Raw genomic sequence first — 17,953 nt, 5'->3', positions numbered from 1 at the left:
CTTCTGGATGGTGTCAGGGACTGGGAATGACCTCAACTCTGCTGCCACATCTGCACTGGGAAAATGGCATTCACATCACCACAAGGTTTTTCCTCCTCTCTCTTACCCCTAGGACCTGCAGTCCTACTCCAGGCTGGTCTTATCCTGGCTTTGAAACCGGCAAACGCTGGATTGCTACATAGGCATGGCTGTGGCTGCACTAATTAACTGTATCTAATAAGGAGGTGAAGATAATTGCATTTTCAAAGCAAGATGTATCCCTGAAGAAGGAGGAAACGAAACATAAAGTAGGGTTGGGAGTATTATTCAGCAGAAACACATTTACAAGTTTTAATAAATACGTTTTATTAAATCCAGTTGCATATTCAAATGAATTTACTTATTTAGTTCCATTCAGGGTGATCAAATAACTCTGAGCTGTTTCAGGGGGTGGATGTGGTGAAAATGCAGAGGTAGAAGGTGGATATGAAGTGGTGTGTGGTGACACTTGCATCCCTTGGCCAGCAGTGCTTTGAGCTGCTATTTTATAACTGAGCTGCAAGCAAAGGAAGCCTTAAAGGGAGGAAGTGATCCAGAGCTCTGGAAATGGGACTGAGAGAGAAAACAGCTTCTATAAGATGATTTCAATATTTTTATATTTACCATCTTAAGAGGAGAAGTTTGGACCTTACAATAAAACTTTACAGCAGAAACAGTTTTTTTCTTTATGAAGTTCTGTAGGTTTATTACTATTTTTGAAATCCCATAGAGGATTTTAGTTTCCATTTTTAACCCTATGGCATATCCTGTTAACATTGTTGTAACAACTATGAAGGATGTTGGGATTTGTTGCTCTTCTGCTCCTGTTTGATTTGATATTGACACCCCATTGATCATGCATCACAGCACACAACTCAGCCTGAATTTCAGTGTAAGAGCTCTGTGGTTCTGTCTTCTCTTTCCCCAGTAACATTTGAACTTGGCCAATTTCAGCCAGATTTGCCAGAAGGACAAAGACTTTGTAGAAAATAGTTTAACTTTTGATACTGGGGCAGGCTAAAGGAAAAGCCTTTCAGATGCCCCCAGTGAGGCAGGAGCCACAGAGCTGCCTTGAGCTCAGGTTTGCATGGGGGCAGCAGAGGAAAAGCAGATGTGCAGCCTATGATGGAAATGTGTTTCTTGTTGGGCAGGACCAGGCCCTGGATCCCTGGGATCCCCTGGGATGTGTCCCAGGCTGTGCTTCCCAAGGCAAGGAGCATCCCTGCTGCAGAGTGGCTCCACTGACCTGGTGTGCTCTCAGCATGCTGGGTCATTTGTCCTGGGGAGCAGGGAGGGGACAGAGGGCTGGTGCAGTGGGGCTGTGCTGCTTTCCTGAGCAGGGCAGGCAGCTGCATCTGGGCAGGAGGAAAAGGAGAAAATGAGGAGCAGATGGGAGAGCTGAACTGCAAGTAGGCTTAGAGCTGACCTTTGAAAGCAGGAGGATCTCAGCATTGCACAGCTGTTTAACTGGATGTTAGGAAACATTTATTCACCAAAAGGGTTGTGAAGCATTGGTCCAGACTGCCCAGGGAAGTGGAGTTACTGTCCCTGGAGGGATTTAAAAGATGTGGCTTTTGATTTAGGGGTGTGCTTGGCAGTGCTGGGTTGATGGTTCGACTTGATGATATTAGAGGTCATTTCCAGCCTGAATGATTCTGTGGTTCTAAGCAATGGCTGTGCAGTGCTCTTAGCACTCTTGCCCCCTTCTCTTTTTCTGCCTCATGCAGGGATGGTTCTATACTTGTCCTCAAACTACTCAGTTGTTCTCCTACATATTTCTCCTCTTTCCCAGTGAGATGCTGCCTTTGTGGTTCACCAGAACCCATTCCCTTCTCTTCTCCACTTACTGGAGAAGCCTTTTGAAGCCAGAGTCTCTGTTTCTTGAGAGTTTCATCTGCCTCTACTGCTCATCCCTAAAATCAGTCTCAGCTACACCACTACGTGACATCCCAAATGCAGGGTTGTCACTTCAAGTGGGAAGAAACCAAAAGAATGAAGTTGATTAATGAGGGGAATTACTTCATGTGCATGTCTTCATTAATAGAAAGCAGAGCAGGGAAGAGGCTTTGCAGAAGAGAAGTATGATATGAAACAGGGTTGTCTCCTATTTTATACATTTCCCTTAGAATACTAGGATTTATTTTTAGTTAAGAGGTGTGTTACTCATTTTGTCCCTCCGGTGTATGATGCTTGCCTTCTGAATTTTGTAAATCACTTATGTGCTGCCTGGAAGACTGAAGTCATCATCCTGCCCATCTCTTGCAGCAGTGGGAGCCTTTTGAGAAGGCAGGGAGAAAAGGTGCCATGCTTAGAAGTAATGCAGCATATACTGAAAATAGCTCAGCATTGAGTACCCAGCTCTGTGGTCCCCAGCACAGGAAGGATATTGATCTGTTGGAATGAATCTAGAGGAGGCCACCAGGGTAAATAGAAGAATGGAGAACCTCTGCTGTGAGGAAAGGCTGAGAGAACTGGGATTTTTCAGCCTGGAAAAGAGCAGGCTTTGGGACATCCTGATTGCAGCCATGCAGTACCTGAAGAGCTACAGGAGAGCTGGAGAAGGACTATTTAGAAGGGCCTGGAGGGACAGGACAAGAGGAATGGCTTCACACTGACAGAGGCTGGGGTTAGATGGGATATTGGGAAGAAATTCTCTATTGTGAGGGTGCTGAGGCCCTTGCACAGGGTGCCTGAGAAGCTGGGGCTGCTCCATCCCTGGAAGTGTTCAAGGGCAGGTTGGATGGAGCTTGGAGCAACCTGGGATAGTGGAAGGTGTCCTGGCCAATGGCAGAGCAGCTGGGCCTAGAGAGTCTTTAAGGCTCCTTCCCCCCCAAACCACTCCATGATTCTGTGGCTAATAGACAGGTAACTGCACCAATATAATCAATTAATAGACTTAAGGTAAAAAAGAATCATGACACAGACATTTCTCCGTACTGGCTTTTCATTTTGGGGAATAATTGCTCTATCAGAATTGAAATACTCCTGTGCAGGCCATTCTTACATATTTATAGTCAACTCATGCTAAGGAGCTATTGGAGCTAAGCAGGTCAGCATCTTCAGAAACTTTTATTTTGGGAGTCTTGGACAGTGAGCTCATATCTTCCTTTGGCTGCAGTTGTAAATCTAGATCTATCCACTGAAGTCAGCTGTAATGTATAAGCCAGAAATCAACTGGTAAGGATGGTAAAACTCTGGTTTTAATTAATTTTCAAGACATAAAGTGAAGCCAAATGTGTTTTTCTAGGCTGATGTCTGTGAGTGGGGTTGAAGAAGCATGTGTAGAAGGGAATATGGTTCCCTGACATAAAAACCCAGCACAGTGAAGCACTGGAACAGTGACTTTGGTTACAGCTCTAGACCTTGACCATAAACAGTGGAGTCTGGGGTTTTCTCCTCTCAGCAATTAAGAATTTCAGTTAGTACACAACTTAGGGAAAGTCTGTGCAAGCTTTTAGTGTGAGACCCATAAATATAATATGAATGCAGACAGGATTATGTGTAGGAAATGAGGAACACATGCCTTAGCCTCTTCCTGGTGGCAGCTCCTCTGTGCCATTGTGGTTCCCTTCTTACCAGAAAGCCCCAAGGCAAAACTTAACCAGACATTTTGGAAATGCCAGCACCAGAAAGCCACATGTGGCATTAATAACAAACTACTTTTACAAGAGAGCTGTAGGAGTGGCTTAAAATTGAACTGCCTGATGTCTTGATGAGTTGCCTCCACCTATACAATTATCTCCAAGTGCTGCTGGGGTGAGCTCGAGGTGCAGCCTGTGAGAGTGGCTGGAGGAGCCCAGGATTGCTCTGTGTGCAAACCAGAGCAGCAGGCAGCATTTCAACCCTTCAAGAGGGCTGCCAGAAATCCCATGTCAGGTATGAGAGGCCATACTAGGGCCAGACCTCATGGGCTGTGTGGATCCCAGATTTTCCTGGCTTTTTGCAGTGGGCAGTTGATTTCAGACCTTGGGTGGTAGCTCGTGCATGGACACAGTTGCCTGTGGTGTCCAAAACACATTGCATGGGTGTTTTGGCTGGTTGTGCATTTTAAACACTTTGTGGTGTGATGAAGGCTTCTGTTGGTGAGGTATTTAGCTTTCTTAGCTCGGCTAATCAAGGTCATAATTGTAATTTAGGTTTCAGTCCTGTGTTTGTTCCCATGTTTTACTCGTAAATATCCAGACTTCAAGGAGTGTCTTCTGTGTGTGAAGTCATTTGCACACATATGTCTCCCAGTAAGAGCCCAAAAAACAGAAGTAACAAACATTCATTTTACAAGGCAAACTTTGTAGTTCCAGTCTTTTTCATTTTATTTTAATATCAGTTTTGTGGCCAATTCACGTAATTATTTGCCTAGAGGGAAAACCCTCTTTAAACAGGGAGAGCAGATCCAGCGTGTTTTCCTGCTACATCCATTTGCTGGCTCTCTGATGTGGAGGCAACAATGATTTTGTGAAGACCAGTTCTTCGTGGCAGCAGTTTATTTTCCTTTTGATTTAAAGGTAATTCTTCCACAGGGATAATAAAAAGTTGTCTTCCATCCCACCCGGTAGAGTAATTGCAGATGCATTTGTTTATCCTGTGTGATTCCAGTGGTTCTGGATAGGAAGAGGAGAGGGCCTGGTGAAGGTGCTGACAGCAATGGCAAGGAGAACTGTGCAGCCCAAATTGCACTGGCAGGGCAGAGGTTTGGTTTCTGGCTTCTCATGCAGCTTTTCCTCTGGTTTCCTGCTTTGAGTGTTGAGCGCAGCTGATGGATCTGCATCTCTGTTTCCAGCACATTTGGAGCCAGCCCTGTGGTGCAGAGGCTTGGTGTGTAGGCAGAGCAAAACTGAGAAAACCAAGAAGATTTCTCATTGACCACCAAAGAGAGGTAACCCAAACAGAAGCTGTCAATGACACTGGTCTGGAAAGATTATAAAGGCAGTAAGCACTGAAGTGTTTGCTTGTAATGCCAACATTCTTCCAAAATTACTTACCTACTTAAAAATTGCATTCCCACTTCAGAGGCCATCACCTCTGTCATAGGTGGATACTAAAAAAATATATCCAAAGCCCAACTGGACATCAAATGCTCGAAGAAAGCAGTTGTGCAGAACAAAAGACTCATTTAAGCCTCAGAAATTTGGGGGAAGTTGGGGGGCTCTTTCTTCCATGAGAGTACTTTACTGTTTTGGAAGAGAGCTGGTGCAATGTGATGCACAGATGAGTGAAAGGGTAATCTGGCATGTCTGCCCAGGAGCCACGGCACTCTGTGCTGGGAGAAGTGGCCAAACTGGCTCTATTTTGGCATCTCCAAGTGACCTTCCTCAAAAACCCCAGCAGTGCCCTGTGCAGCTCCAGCCCAGGGTTTGTTTCCCATCCCTTTGGACCAGTCAGTGTTAGATTTGATTCCAGGCATTTTTCTTGAGCATCTTTGAGAAGACATCCAGAACAAAGAGGAAGCTCTGTGCACAGACAAAAGGCGGCACATCTTGTGGTTAAGGACGAGGCAGCTCCTGCAGGGAAAAGGATCCCTTATCTCATTTGAAACCCTGCAGAATGTGGCTGACATGTCTGGAAGACAGCTGGGAATTGAAGCACTCTGGTGAGCTCAGGCTGGCGACGCACAGGAGGGGCTGAGCAGTGAGCAGAGCCCAGTGCTGCCCCAAAAGCTTCCTGAGGATAGAGTTTGGTTTGTTTTTTCTGGCTTTGTCTGTTTGTTTGTTTCTTTCCCAAGGCTTTCAGAAGTGCTGGGGGCGTTGGTGCCCTGTGGAAGGGAGAGGGGCTCTCCCTGCAGAGGCTGGCTCTGTGTGGATGCCCGCCGGGGCAGCCCGGCCTCCGAGGTGGCTGCTCCCTTGCAGAGCCGTCTGGTTTGCATTAGGGGTGAAGTTTTTAGCAAATTACTGCTCCTTTCTGCTCCGTTTCCATCAAAGAATGGGCAGAGGCCTCCCAGCAGTCTGTGGACAGATTTTTTTGGAGCAGAGCACAGATCTGAGGGGGGTTTTTGTTGCCTTTTAACGCACGCTTGGCTCTTACCAGGCTGCTCTGCACCGTTTACCTGACACCTCTGCTGGGGGATTTATGGCTGGCAGCCTGGGCTGAGGGACAGGGCGCCCTCTGAGGAAATGTTTCAGAGGCTTTGAGGGTTTGGTGGTGCTGAGCCCTGCCAGACTGTGTGGGCAATGCCCAGGGTGTGCCCAGGTGAGAGGGGTGAGGTTGCTGCAGCTGGGGGTCTCTGAGGGTGAGGAGGGCTCCGCTCAGAGCAGCCCCATCCTTTGGGATCTCCCACAAGACTGGGATTAGTGTTACAAGCAGGGAGATCAGATTTTGGGGAACCCCTAAATACCCTTCCTCATAAAAAGAAATGGAGTTTTCTACCTGAACAAGGACAGCCTGGCTCCGAGATGCAGGATGCGGCTTGCATGTGTAAATTGTTTCCAAATGGAAACAATTAGTCTTGCAAGGATTAAAAAATAATGTCTCATCAACGTTGCTGTTTAGTGCTTGTAAGAAAATAGTAGAAGCAGTTTGGTTTTGGATTTTTTTTAAAGCGATGCAAAAAACTATCATCTAGTAATGGAAAATGGGTTTCCAGTTTGCGTGTAGTCATGGTTTGCGCCATGATTACATGGAGGAAATTTTGGGGAATTTGTGTTGGACAATAGTGAAATCGCTTTTTTCAAACAAAGAAAAAGAAAACTGTTAGCAAAGGTTTGTCAATAATCATGTTCATTGCTTAAAAAAATAATATTTATTTTTAAGTGCTGTGCTGTACCCATGCGTAGCAGTCCCATCCCGTTGCAGTGAGGCTTTCCATGCTATGTATAAAGCTAAACATGAAACTGCTGTGATATAGGTGATCTTAATGCTTAAACATGGCAGCTCCTGGTAGGAAAGTTTCCAGTGTTTTGTCATACTGCAGACTGATATGATTTTGGGGTCTCACACCAGGGACCAAAAAGCCAGGGCTGATGAAGGAGAAACCTTCTGCCCAGGAACACTTCCAGGCTCACAGCAGTGAGTGGTGTGTGCTTGGGGTAATTCCTTGTATGATCAATTCCATACTCTTCACAAGTTTTTAAATGTAGTAATAAATTTATTTAATATTATACATAATAATGATTAAAAATAAAATCTAGTAAATTAAATTATTATTATTATTATTACTGTGTTTATTATTATTGTATTTAAAGGCATTAATTTAAATGCATTTGAAAGGACAAATTATTATTGCAGCAGCAGCGGTATTGTATTGAGTACAAATTTGTTATTTTTTAAGGGTTTCTGATCCTTCTGCACTGAGGACTGGGGAGGGAGGAGGAGCAGCAGTAACTGGGCATGAGATGACATCCCAGAGCAAGCCTCTTGGACTAAGTTTATTCACAGTTAGTGCCAGTGATTCTCAGCTGCTATTTAGAGGACTCACAGTTCATTTTTTGTTTCTCAGTCCCTTTTCTTCCCTTTCCCTTCAGCTGGGAAGCTGGGAGCAGCCACAGCAACCTGGCTGTCTTCCTCCACTTTCCTTGTGACGGGCCTGGCAGGGCGTGCTTGGCCACAGCTTTTGCCAGAGCTTTCTTCTCACACAAAAATGTGCTGAGGGACCACATGGCCAGCAGACACTGTCCTGCCTGTGAGGATTTACAGCATGGCCTGTGGGAAGGGATGGTCCCTGCTCCCTGCCTGTGCTGCAGATGACCCAGGGCCCTTTGCAGGGATACTAAAATATCGTCATGCTCTTTTGTTCATTCCTTGAAATATAAGATTCTACCCTTTTTTGAAACCACAGAGCCAGAGATGGAAAGGCAGCCCTTTGAATCTGTCAAAATTTGACTGCAGGGTTCCTTCCGACCCCTGTGCTAATTTCTAGCAGAGCAGGAAACATTAAAAATAACCATGAGAGAAGATTTCCCAACTCAGAAGGATTGTCCTCTTAATAATCTCTGGCTTTGCTTTCACTATATATTTTCCCCCCTTAAAATTCCTGTAACGCTTTAAGAGCAAGTCCATCCCTGCCAGCAGCAGCGAGGGCACTGGAGGGGGGTGGCAGAGGGCCAGGGAGCCAGGCTGGCCCCTGGGCTGCTCTGAGCCTGAGGTGAGTGATGGACATGGGAAATGCCTGTTATTTATTGGAAGAGCTTGAGCTTGCAAGCTCCACGTCTTCCCTTTTGGGTGAGCTCAAAACTGTTCTCAAGCCTTCAGCTGACCTCAGCAATGGGTGAATCTCTGTATCTCAAGACTTGTGAGCTTCTACTGTAAAACAAGATGAAAAATACATCAGAATTTGTTTTAAAATGCTTCTGAATCAGCCTCTTACTCTGAAGTTGAAATGTTGTGTGTCAAATCCAAGGCATGCATCAAGATTGTGTGCTATAGTAATGAGCTCTGCTCAAGCTTTTACATTTTATCTGACCCGTGTCTGCATTCTCAGCACAAGGTATAATTCTATATCATTAAACAATAGATCATCAATGTGTACCATAAAATGTATTAGCTTTATAAATAATGTCCTCACCCTGGTGATGGCAAAGGGGGATGCACCATGGGATCACCATGGATCACCTGTGCCTATGTCACTCTTTGCGAGGGGTGAAACCAAGGTGTGTAATTGCAATTATCACTCACCTCTGTGAGTGACTGATTGAGCTCTGTATCACCAGCTCTGTGTCACCAGCTCTCCCCAGTAATCCAGCTCCTCCTGCTCCAGAAACCTGAGGGCTCCAGACAGATGTTGCAGATGTATTTTCTTTGCAGAATTGACAGTAACAATTTTTCTTTTCTAATGGGGAGGGTGTCCCACAGAGCTGCTTTGGCCAGGCACTGAACGCATCTGGTGTGTGCTCAGAAAATGAGATGTGAGTTGGTTACCAGCTGGAAGGGGCCTCTAGGGTCATCTGGGACCCCAACAGTGTGCTCTTCCTTGAGGCATTTTGTCCCACTTAGCCAGTGCAGGGATGGTTTTGGTCAGAACTATGTTTTGGGGGAAATTGGTTGAATTTTCCCTCTACCTTGTTTTAAAGCATTGGGTTTGTCCTAGGCAGAAAGTTCATCCCCTCTGGATGTAGAGAGTAGTGAATTATATGAATTGTGATCAGTGTGTGGTTTAGAGCAAAGGACTGTGATCAAGAGTGAGTGAAGGCACAAGTGAAATTGCTCTCTGGGCAAAAACAAGAGTCTAAAAGCCACTGTGATGCTTTCTGTTGCTTGGGATGTCCAAGGAGAAAACTCTCCTTTTTCATACACTTTTCTTGGTTGGTTAAGTGGAAGTAATTTTTTTCCTGTCAGAGTGAAAACTTCTATGGAGATTGGTTTTAAGTGGGGGAATAGAGGGTTACTTGTTGCTCCCCCATGCCTTGTTTATCAAATAAATTAGAGATTGCTTAATCTTTAATTAAAATGACATGGAGGAGAATTCAAATAAAAGACAATAACAATCTCAACACATGGGTGCTCCTGAGATTTGCAGGCAGTCAAGTCAGGCAGCCCAGATTTCAGATGTTCTCTCTGCTCTGCCCAAGAAATCTCCTGGCTGCTCTTGGGAACCCTGCCTTGCTCACACAGACATTTGGCTGGGCAGGTAGAGCGGAGTCAATTAAATCTCCAGCCCAGACTAACAAGACATTTCAAAGTCTGTGCTAGTCTTGTCCATTCAGTGCTGTGGCTGGCCAAGAGCCCCTTTGGAACCCTGAAGGATATTGTTTCTCTCAAGCATTAAATGCTTTCCCTCAAACATCTTCTGAATAGGCCATTGTTTTTGCTTCTGGATGTCTCTTTGTGGACTGATACAAGAATAGCTAAAAGCTGAAGAACTGGCATTTTATATTTAAAAAAAGTAATAATAATTCTGGGATTTCTACTCCTCTGAGAAGTTGAATGTGCTGCCAGTTCTGTGCTCAGATCCCATGTCTGATCCTCTGAAAGTCAGGGAGTTGTATCAGGAGCTTCAGATGAATCACCTCAAACAATCATAGTTTCAGGAAAGAAGCTCTGTGAACCTGATGCCATTCCCAGCTTTTAGAACCTAAGGAATTGAGGTGACATAAAGTATGGAGGAGGTGTCAGGGTGGTTTGGTGTGACCTGCAAGCCTTTGCATTAACAGACACAACTGCTTTATGTCTATTTTTCATGACTATGTAGCTGTTGAGTACTGATGGTTCCTTATAAGAAAAAGTACACATCACATGAGGAATACAACCTGTGCTTGATCACTTCAGAAATCTCATGTGTCAAGGCATCCTCATTTATTTTCAAGTGAACTTCTCTTGCACAGGTCCTCCAGTCCTTGTAACCCAGTTACTGATGATCTGCCCAGGTCATCTGGATTTACCTTTTTCCTAACAGAGCTGTGTTCCCCCGAGTTTCATATTCCAGGCCCCATCAGCATAGCCATTGCAGACTGAATTTTTCTTTCTCAGTGGCCATTTATTCCTTATCAATGGCTGTGAGTTGCAAGGATGCTCTTTTTAATGCAGCCATTGGCCTCTTCTTACCTACCTTTGCCTCTTTTGCCCAATTTCCCTGTCACAGATATAAAATAAACCAAAAAAGACTCACCCCAATCAGTTCCCTAAGAAATACAGACAACTTTGGTGCTTTAGCACTGTAGCACAGTCCAGACCCCTTTTGCTCTGGTAGATCCTTGTGGTTCACAGGGCTGTAAAGTGGGAGATGTTCCATCCCAGCATGTTGGGAGGAGGATGTGCATATTCCACAGGTGTGGCTGTGCAGGACAGGTGTAGGAGGGAGGTGGAGCTGATCCCAAGGTGCAGCTTTGCAGGGGGAACCCTTGAATTTGCCACAGGCAGTGGACTTACTGTAACTGGTGTGTGTCCCTTTTTCCCCAAAAGTGGCAGCTCCAGCTGATGACAGGGGCAGCTTTGGCCTTAGAGCATCTGTGCTTCCTCCCTCCCCACATCCCTTATCAAAAGCAATGCTTCCTTTGGCCCAGCACATTCAGTGTTTGGTGTTAATTAAGGGTTTAAGTGCCAGAAATGCTGGGGAATTCACCATTTTCCATATTGGTGCAGCAACCCTAGAAACAGGAGACCTGAGGAAGAACTGGGATAACTGAGTGCTTTAGGAAAAATAATTCAGATCCAAGGTTGATGTAAATCACTCATGGATCTGCTCAGTTTAACCAAATCAGGCATGTTTTACTGCTGCTGGTTTTGACTTTCAAAACCTCAGGGAGTCCCAGGCGAAGTGCCAGAGCAGTGTCACCTTACCCCTGTCACTAATCCTGTCGCTTCCTTTCACCCTCCTTCACACTCTGCAAATTGTTTGATGCCTCTTACTGTGCCTCTGTGAAACCTTCCTGCTGGATTGCATGGATGGAGCAGTAGGTAAATCATAGAATCATAGCCAAAGATTTAAGTAAGTAGAGTCTCTTTCAGAGCATGCCTCATAATGCTATGTTTGAAACAGTTTTTTTTCTTTTCATTTTTTAATAATACTCTCTTTTCCTTCCTTTTTCAGGGGCCTCTTGGCTTGGATGGCAAACCAGTAAGTAGCACTAAGTGCCAAATATAACATGTCTTTGTTCATGCTGCTCCACAATAAATAGGCAGTATCTCAACTATTACTCATTTAGTGTTACATATATAACTGTTTAGGAGGAACAATTGTACTTGGGAAAATGATTCCATGCAAGTTTGAATTCTGAGCCAGGGCTGGCCAGCAGAGCTGGAGGTGAACTTTTCTTTACCTGTCAGCTCATCTCAGGTGCCTCTTCCCCTCCTGCCCCAGCTCGGAGAGCACAGACTGCAGATGGGCATCAGGCCAAATTTGGGGAATAAACTCCAGTAGCACATTCAAAGAGCAAAGTCAGTGATCTTGGTTGTGTGCTTCTGGCACTACAGAGTGATACCATAAAAATAATTGATCCCAAAGCAGGTTCCATTTTCCTCCAAAGGACCTGAGCTGGGAACTGCTTGAGGTTGCCCAGTGTCCATACTTTTTGGAAATACTTTTTGGAACAGACTGGATTAATTTATGAGCTGTTTTCTTGACTTCATTTTTGCTTGGAAGCCCTTTGGATATTCAGGTGCTTCATTCTTTTCTTACTTATTTTACAGAAACGCAGACTTTTTTATTTTTATGCTAATTGAATCCTAGCCAGCTCTGATTCCTTCCACCAAATGGTTCCTACAGAAGGTCACTACTCCATATTTTGTCTCCAAACCCCATTCTCTTCCACCACTTTCACCAGAGGGCCCAATATGAAATCTTTTTAAATTCTGGTCCTAAACCACGTGGGATTTCAAAGTGGGTAAAAGTCATTCAGTCTTTGCAATTGAAAAGCTACTCCAGACACTTATTTCCATCCAGTTAGGGAGTGTGCTGTTATAGCCATACACTGCTGTGGTTGGTTTTCATCCTAACCCTGAGGATAGCAAATGTGAATAAAATCTAGAAATAAAGCATTAGACAAGAAAAGAAGGAAGGGCTTGGCTTTCATTAGCAAAACCTCATGCTGAGAGTGCAGTCAGACCCCAGAGCACAGCCCTGCACCCCCAGGCTAGGGTGCCACTGCAGGGCAGGACTGAGACCCCGAGTGACAGGCAGGGGAAATCTCAGTGACAAAGCAGACTTATCACACAGCCAGGCTCAAGACAGACTGTTGATGATCTCTTCCATGACAGTGAGGGGCCAGCAGCCTTGCTCAGAGAAAAACAGTGGGAGGGAAGCTGTGTGGGAATGCTGCTGCTGCTGCCTCTCTGCTGACCTTCCCCCACCGGGTCCCACTTCAGCACACACTGTGCACTGGTACCAAGATTTGGTACTTTTCTGTGCTGGAAGGCAAATGCAGAGCAGACACATCAAAGTGCTGTTCTTGGGCTCTCTGGGGCTGCAGTGCCTCTGCCTGTCCTACAGACAGCTGCTCTGAGGGAAGATGAATGATGCCTTCAGCAAACGGGCCAAAGAAAGCAGCCCATCCTCCTTGTTTATTTCAAACAGATGTATAATTGTTGTAATGATATTCTGAGCATGTGCTTTTTCTAGAAGTGATTTAATACCTCAAGGTATCTGTTGCATCTATTTAGTCACGTGTTGGTGAGCTGCTGCCACACTGCCTGCCCTGCTCTGGTGCTCTATACTCTGTCCCAGCAGGAGCAGGCAGGACCTCGTGGGTGCTGTTTGGTAAAGTGAGGCTCATGTCAAGCACTGCACAACTTAAAATAGTAGCATGTATTCCTTAAAATCATGGAGAATGTGGCTCAGGTTTGTGAACTGATGAATGTGATTTCCTTGGTTTTCATGCATTGGTGATTCTGCTGTTCCTTAATTTGGATTCTTCTTATGTGTTTCCAGGGACCTCCAGGACCAAAAGGGGAAAAGGTAAAGGCTGCATCAACGTGTGGATTTTGGGGAAGCAGTTCCTGTATATCCTCCTGTTGCTGTAATTCTTTCAAGTTCAGGTTGCCCCAATAACCCAGCTGGGTTTTGTTGGAGCTGTTAGAGTGGGTTCTCACATTGCTCTTGGGAAAGCTCCAGGAAGGGGGGGCAGGAAAAATTTGCAAAAAAGGTGGGGGGACAAGTGTGGTCTTAAAGCTCATTTATGCTATAGGGTTCTGGTAAGCCACTAAGGGTGATGAGAGTATAAAACTCTTCATTTCTCCCAGAGGTCTGGGCTCCATCATGTTTGCATGACACCCATGCAATCAGAGGAGCCAAAGAAGGTCATTACTGAAAGTGAAGTTAATTTTCACATGTGAAGGACATAAGCAGTTGCTAGGAGAGCCTTAGAGTTGGAAACAAACAGCTATTTCTGATTTATAATCTGTTTCACTGCCTGCCAGGGCAGAATCTTTCCCTATTGTGTTTTCTCAAAACCTTCTCCTCCCTCATTTTAAATACATTAAACAATAGGAGTCTTGCCCCTTCCCTTGTGTGCTGTACCCGTGTCCAGCTGACCCTGTGCTCAGTCCTTCAGGGTTGAGATTTGAACTCTGACCCTTTGCTGTTTTTCCTGATTTGCAGGGGGAAGCAGGAGACATCGGCCCAAGGGTAAGTAGTGACACAACGCTGATTTATTCTAAAATCTGGTTGGGTTTAGTCACTGCACAAAACAAAGCCTTGCTGCAAACAGTATGGTAACAGTTGTGGAAATGTTTAATTTTGCTTCTGGAGCTCTTTGTGGTGATGGTTTTCCTAACTCTGGCCATGAGGAAAAAGGAGTCGAAGATCTTTTGGTACCTCATGGAGGGTTTTGCTTCTACTGAACCTTCTCATCCCTGATTTTCTCTTCCAGTGTCAGAGACAGACTCCATGTTTCTCTTGGAGTTTTTCTTGAGGCTGTGCTCCTTATTTGTTGGCATTAGAGCACCAGTGTGTGGGGGATCCTTGGGATCTGGTCCCAAGGAGAGGAGAGGTCCAGCACAGAGTTGTGCAGGATGGAACGTTCCTCCTCCCTTGCTGAGCTCCCCACCTGGGAGCAGGATGGCATCCAGGTGATATCCAGGCTGCCTTTGAAAATAAAAGGGCTAAAGTAACTGCATGATGAGGGAAAACTCTTTTGGTTACAGCATACAGAAATTAATGGAATTTCATTAAATTCCCTCTATGGAGCTGCACAAAGTTAAGATTTACTGAAGTAAAACAGGACAGGTCTCCATGAGACACCAGGGGGATGTGGCCCATGTTGGGATGAGATGGGAGGTTTCACCATGAGGTGTGGGCTCTGTTGCAGAGGTATTTCTGAGGTGTGGTTGTCTGTGGATTATGGGCACCTGCTGCAAACCCCATTGTGGGGCTGTGCTGGGATCCTGGTGTACCTGTCGCTGTAGGAGGCTGGATTTGGAGCTGGCACTCAAGAGTTGGCTGACCTGGGTTAGATGTCATTGCTGGAAACATAACCTGGACCTCAGTGGTTAATGTCGAGTAGAGATGCTTCACAGACATTTTTCTCTTTTCCCCTGGAGGTTGTAAAATCACTCCATGAAGTTGGTGTCATGTTCTGAAGCAGCTCCCAACTGCCTTGGGTGTGTTTGGAAATGTCACCCTGGGGCTCAGAGAGCCCCTAAAATTTCTCAGATGGATTTATGGCCTGTGTGGTGAAGGAGGGGCTCGGCGCAAGGCCTCACTTGCTCCAAGTGCCCACCCACGTTCTCAGAACAGGCTTTAAGAGGTGATCCAGCAGCACAGGGACCTGGGTTTTCTCTTCTCAGCCAGGGCTGTGGGTGCCTTTGGGGCTGGCAGCTCGGGAATGCTGGAGGAGGTGCTGCTCAGGCTCCAAAGGCTCTGTGCTGCCAGGTGCTGTGGAACTCACCTCCTGCTGCAGGAGATGCTCTGGGACAGGCTCTGTCTGGACTTGCAGGGCAGGTACCAGCTCTCAAGGTAACTCTTGTCCTTTGCTTTCGCCTACCAAGAAAAATGTGCTGAGTTTGGGGGGCATATTTTGTTCTGATCTGCATTTGTCCAGATTTTGCTTCAGTTTTTGATTTATTTATGACTTTTTGCAGAACAGTGAGAAAAAGGCTCAAAAAAATTTTGGGAGAAAAGTGAGAGAGAAAAGCCTGGCAGAACCGTGCACAAGTAGACTTAAAAACAGGTGCCTGACTTTGTAAATAGCTCCCTTTATGTCTCCAGACACTCAGAGTTGTGAATAGGAGGCAAAACTTCTTAATACCATCTGGTCTAGATTACTTTTATTTCTGAATTTAATCTATCTTATTCCTCAAGTTTCAGTGGTAGCTTTGTTTAGCTGATTTTGATTTTGAAAGATGTGTCAATGCAACTCACTGCATCAATGGGAAGATAAATAACTAGGACTGTATCCAGTGCCCTCTTCCTTGTAAATGGTCGTGTCCATGGGCGGTGGAATGAGGCTAGAGAGTGTCAGTGAGCACTGAAACACTATCATTAGCAATGATGGATTAAAAGAGAATAGTCCTTGGGGTGGCTTTGGAGGGACTGTCTGTGGTGGCAGTGAGGTGATGGCAATTGGGGATTAGCTACTGAATCTGTTCATGTCTGCACTGCTTCCCTTTCTGTAATAAACACCTGCCAGCAGCGTGGACAAAACCAGAGATTATTACACGTGGGAGTGTGCCTGCTGGGAGATGCTGGAGAGTGATTTTGGAGAGCTGAGGAAGGACAACCTTGGGTTGTCCTCATCACTGAATGCTCCTTGTTGTAAGCAGCATGAGGGAGGATGCTGTGCAGCCTCACCTGCTCAGGATGGGGAATAAATGTGCACAAATGTACTGACAGGATGCACAGAAGTGTATTTACAGGGAGAAATCACTAACAGGTCCCCTCTGCTTTTGGGAGGATAGACAGAGTTGAAGCAGGATGCTGCTGGGGTTGGGACAGCTGTGCCCTGATATTTGTGCCTGTGCTTCTCTCTCCCAATCAAATACATTGCTGTACCCCTGGAAAAGACTGGATTTATAAGCCTGACTTGTTCCCTGAGCTGGCACTGGGCCAGCTGCTCTGGATTTATGAACTCAGCTGGGTGATCTTGCTCGTACTGACAGATGAGATGTTCAGACAAATGATGGGACTGAGGAATCCCTGCACATCTGGGCCAGCTGATGCACAGTGCCTGTGGCAGAGGGGGAAAATGAGCTTCAGCTGGTGGCAGATCTGCTCTGTCTGCATGGCCCACGTGGCACATGCCTGCCCATGGCCAGTGCTGATGGAGATGGCTCCAGCACCTCCTGCATCTGGAGCTGCTGGGGGGCAAACACCAGCGTGGCTGAAGTAGCTCTGCAGCTCACTGCAGACACAGAAGGAGCTTCTGCTCCCTTATTTCCTGCAAAATTATAACTGCTGGCCAAGCTCACACTGCAGATAAAAACTCAGGAAGCATCCTGCAGAGCTCTCTGTGACAGTCCACAGACACCTATGGATGCTTTTATTTTCTTATTTGCTGACTTCGGAGTGTTATGTTGAAATGGCTACTAAAGAGCCAGAGGAGACTACTAGAGAGGATTCTAAAGCTGGAAATTACCAGTGTTCAAGGTTTCTGTGCTCCAATATCCACTGCTAGATGGGGTCAGACCCAACAGCCTGTTAGCCCAGTGCCTTGCAACCTGATGCTCTGGGAACTCTGGAGCAGGAATGTGTTACTCCATCACACTTAAGCCCTCTCCTGGAGCCTGGATGTTTCCTGAACCAGGGATGGTGTCTCTCTTTTCATATCCCTCAGGGCTGTTCACCTCGCATGGGCCCATCTGTAACAGGAGCTGTTTAAAATTAAACATGTGATGGCAGGATTTAGTGGGATATGGTGCGTTCAGCCTCGGAGCAAATGCAAATTGTTATTTTCCATTAAAACAGATAGGGCTGGGCTTGCAACATGCTTATTTGGATGATGCCCACCAGTCTGAGAAACCTGAGAAAAAAAATTCTGTTCCTGTTTTGCTCTGTGGGGTTTTATGAAAATCCCACTTTATGCTCTTTTGTACTTTATGCACATAATGAGCCACAGAACTGTGTCCCTTCTGTTTACCACAAACCCCTTTGCTCTCAGTAGAGCCTTTTGGTGGTTTCTGTAGTATTTGGAGGACCTGGCCGCTTGCAAGGGTTCTGTGTCCTCATTAATTTTAATTTCTCAGTATTTCAGTGCTGTTCTTCCCAAAAGTAGCTGCATTTAACTGACTGTTGAGCTTAAAGCCCCTCTCTGCATCTTGAAAAAAATTCTTGGTAGGGGACTTATTTTCTGGGATTGATTACTTTTTTCTATCTGACTTTACTTTTCCCCTCTCTTCTTGTCATGGTGGTGTTAAAACATCTGTACTGGGATGCTGGGCAGGGGGTGGCCTTGCCAGTGCACTGTTCCCCCAAAACTGAGGTTTGGGGTTATCTGTTACTGGTGTGCAAGGTTTAAAAGCTCTTTGGCTATTTGGAAAATAGATTTGTTCCCCAGAAACCTCCAGAAACCCTCATGGAGGCTTTGCTGTGTGTTCCCACAGGGCTTCTTGTGGCTTCACTCCACCCTCTTGATTCCCC

The 17,953-nt window shown here is 45.7% G+C and overlaps 1 protein-coding gene across 1 annotated transcript in view; it reads left to right on the top strand.

Moving 5' to 3' along the window:
• The window catches only part of COL23A1 (collagen type XXIII alpha 1 chain), a 173,972-nt gene that overhangs the window by 135,744 nt on the left and 20,275 nt on the right, over positions 1–17,953 (top strand). Inside the window, exons 6-8 of the mRNA XM_041482214.1 lie at positions 11,474–11,500; positions 13,310–13,336; positions 13,979–14,005. Coding sequence (XP_041338148.1) covers positions 11,474–11,500; positions 13,310–13,336; positions 13,979–14,005 — 81 coding nt within the window. The remainder of the gene's footprint in view (positions 1–11,473; positions 11,501–13,309; positions 13,337–13,978; positions 14,006–17,953) is intronic.

This window comes from Pyrgilauda ruficollis, unplaced genomic scaffold (assembly GCF_017590135.1).
Source record: "Pyrgilauda ruficollis isolate IOZ18807 unplaced genomic scaffold, ASM1759013v1 scaffold57, whole genome shotgun sequence".
Lineage (NCBI taxonomy): Eukaryota > Metazoa > Chordata > Aves > Passeriformes > Passeridae > Pyrgilauda > Pyrgilauda ruficollis.
Note: the sequence above shows the minus strand (reverse complement) of the source record. Positions and strands in the feature narration are given on the sequence as shown.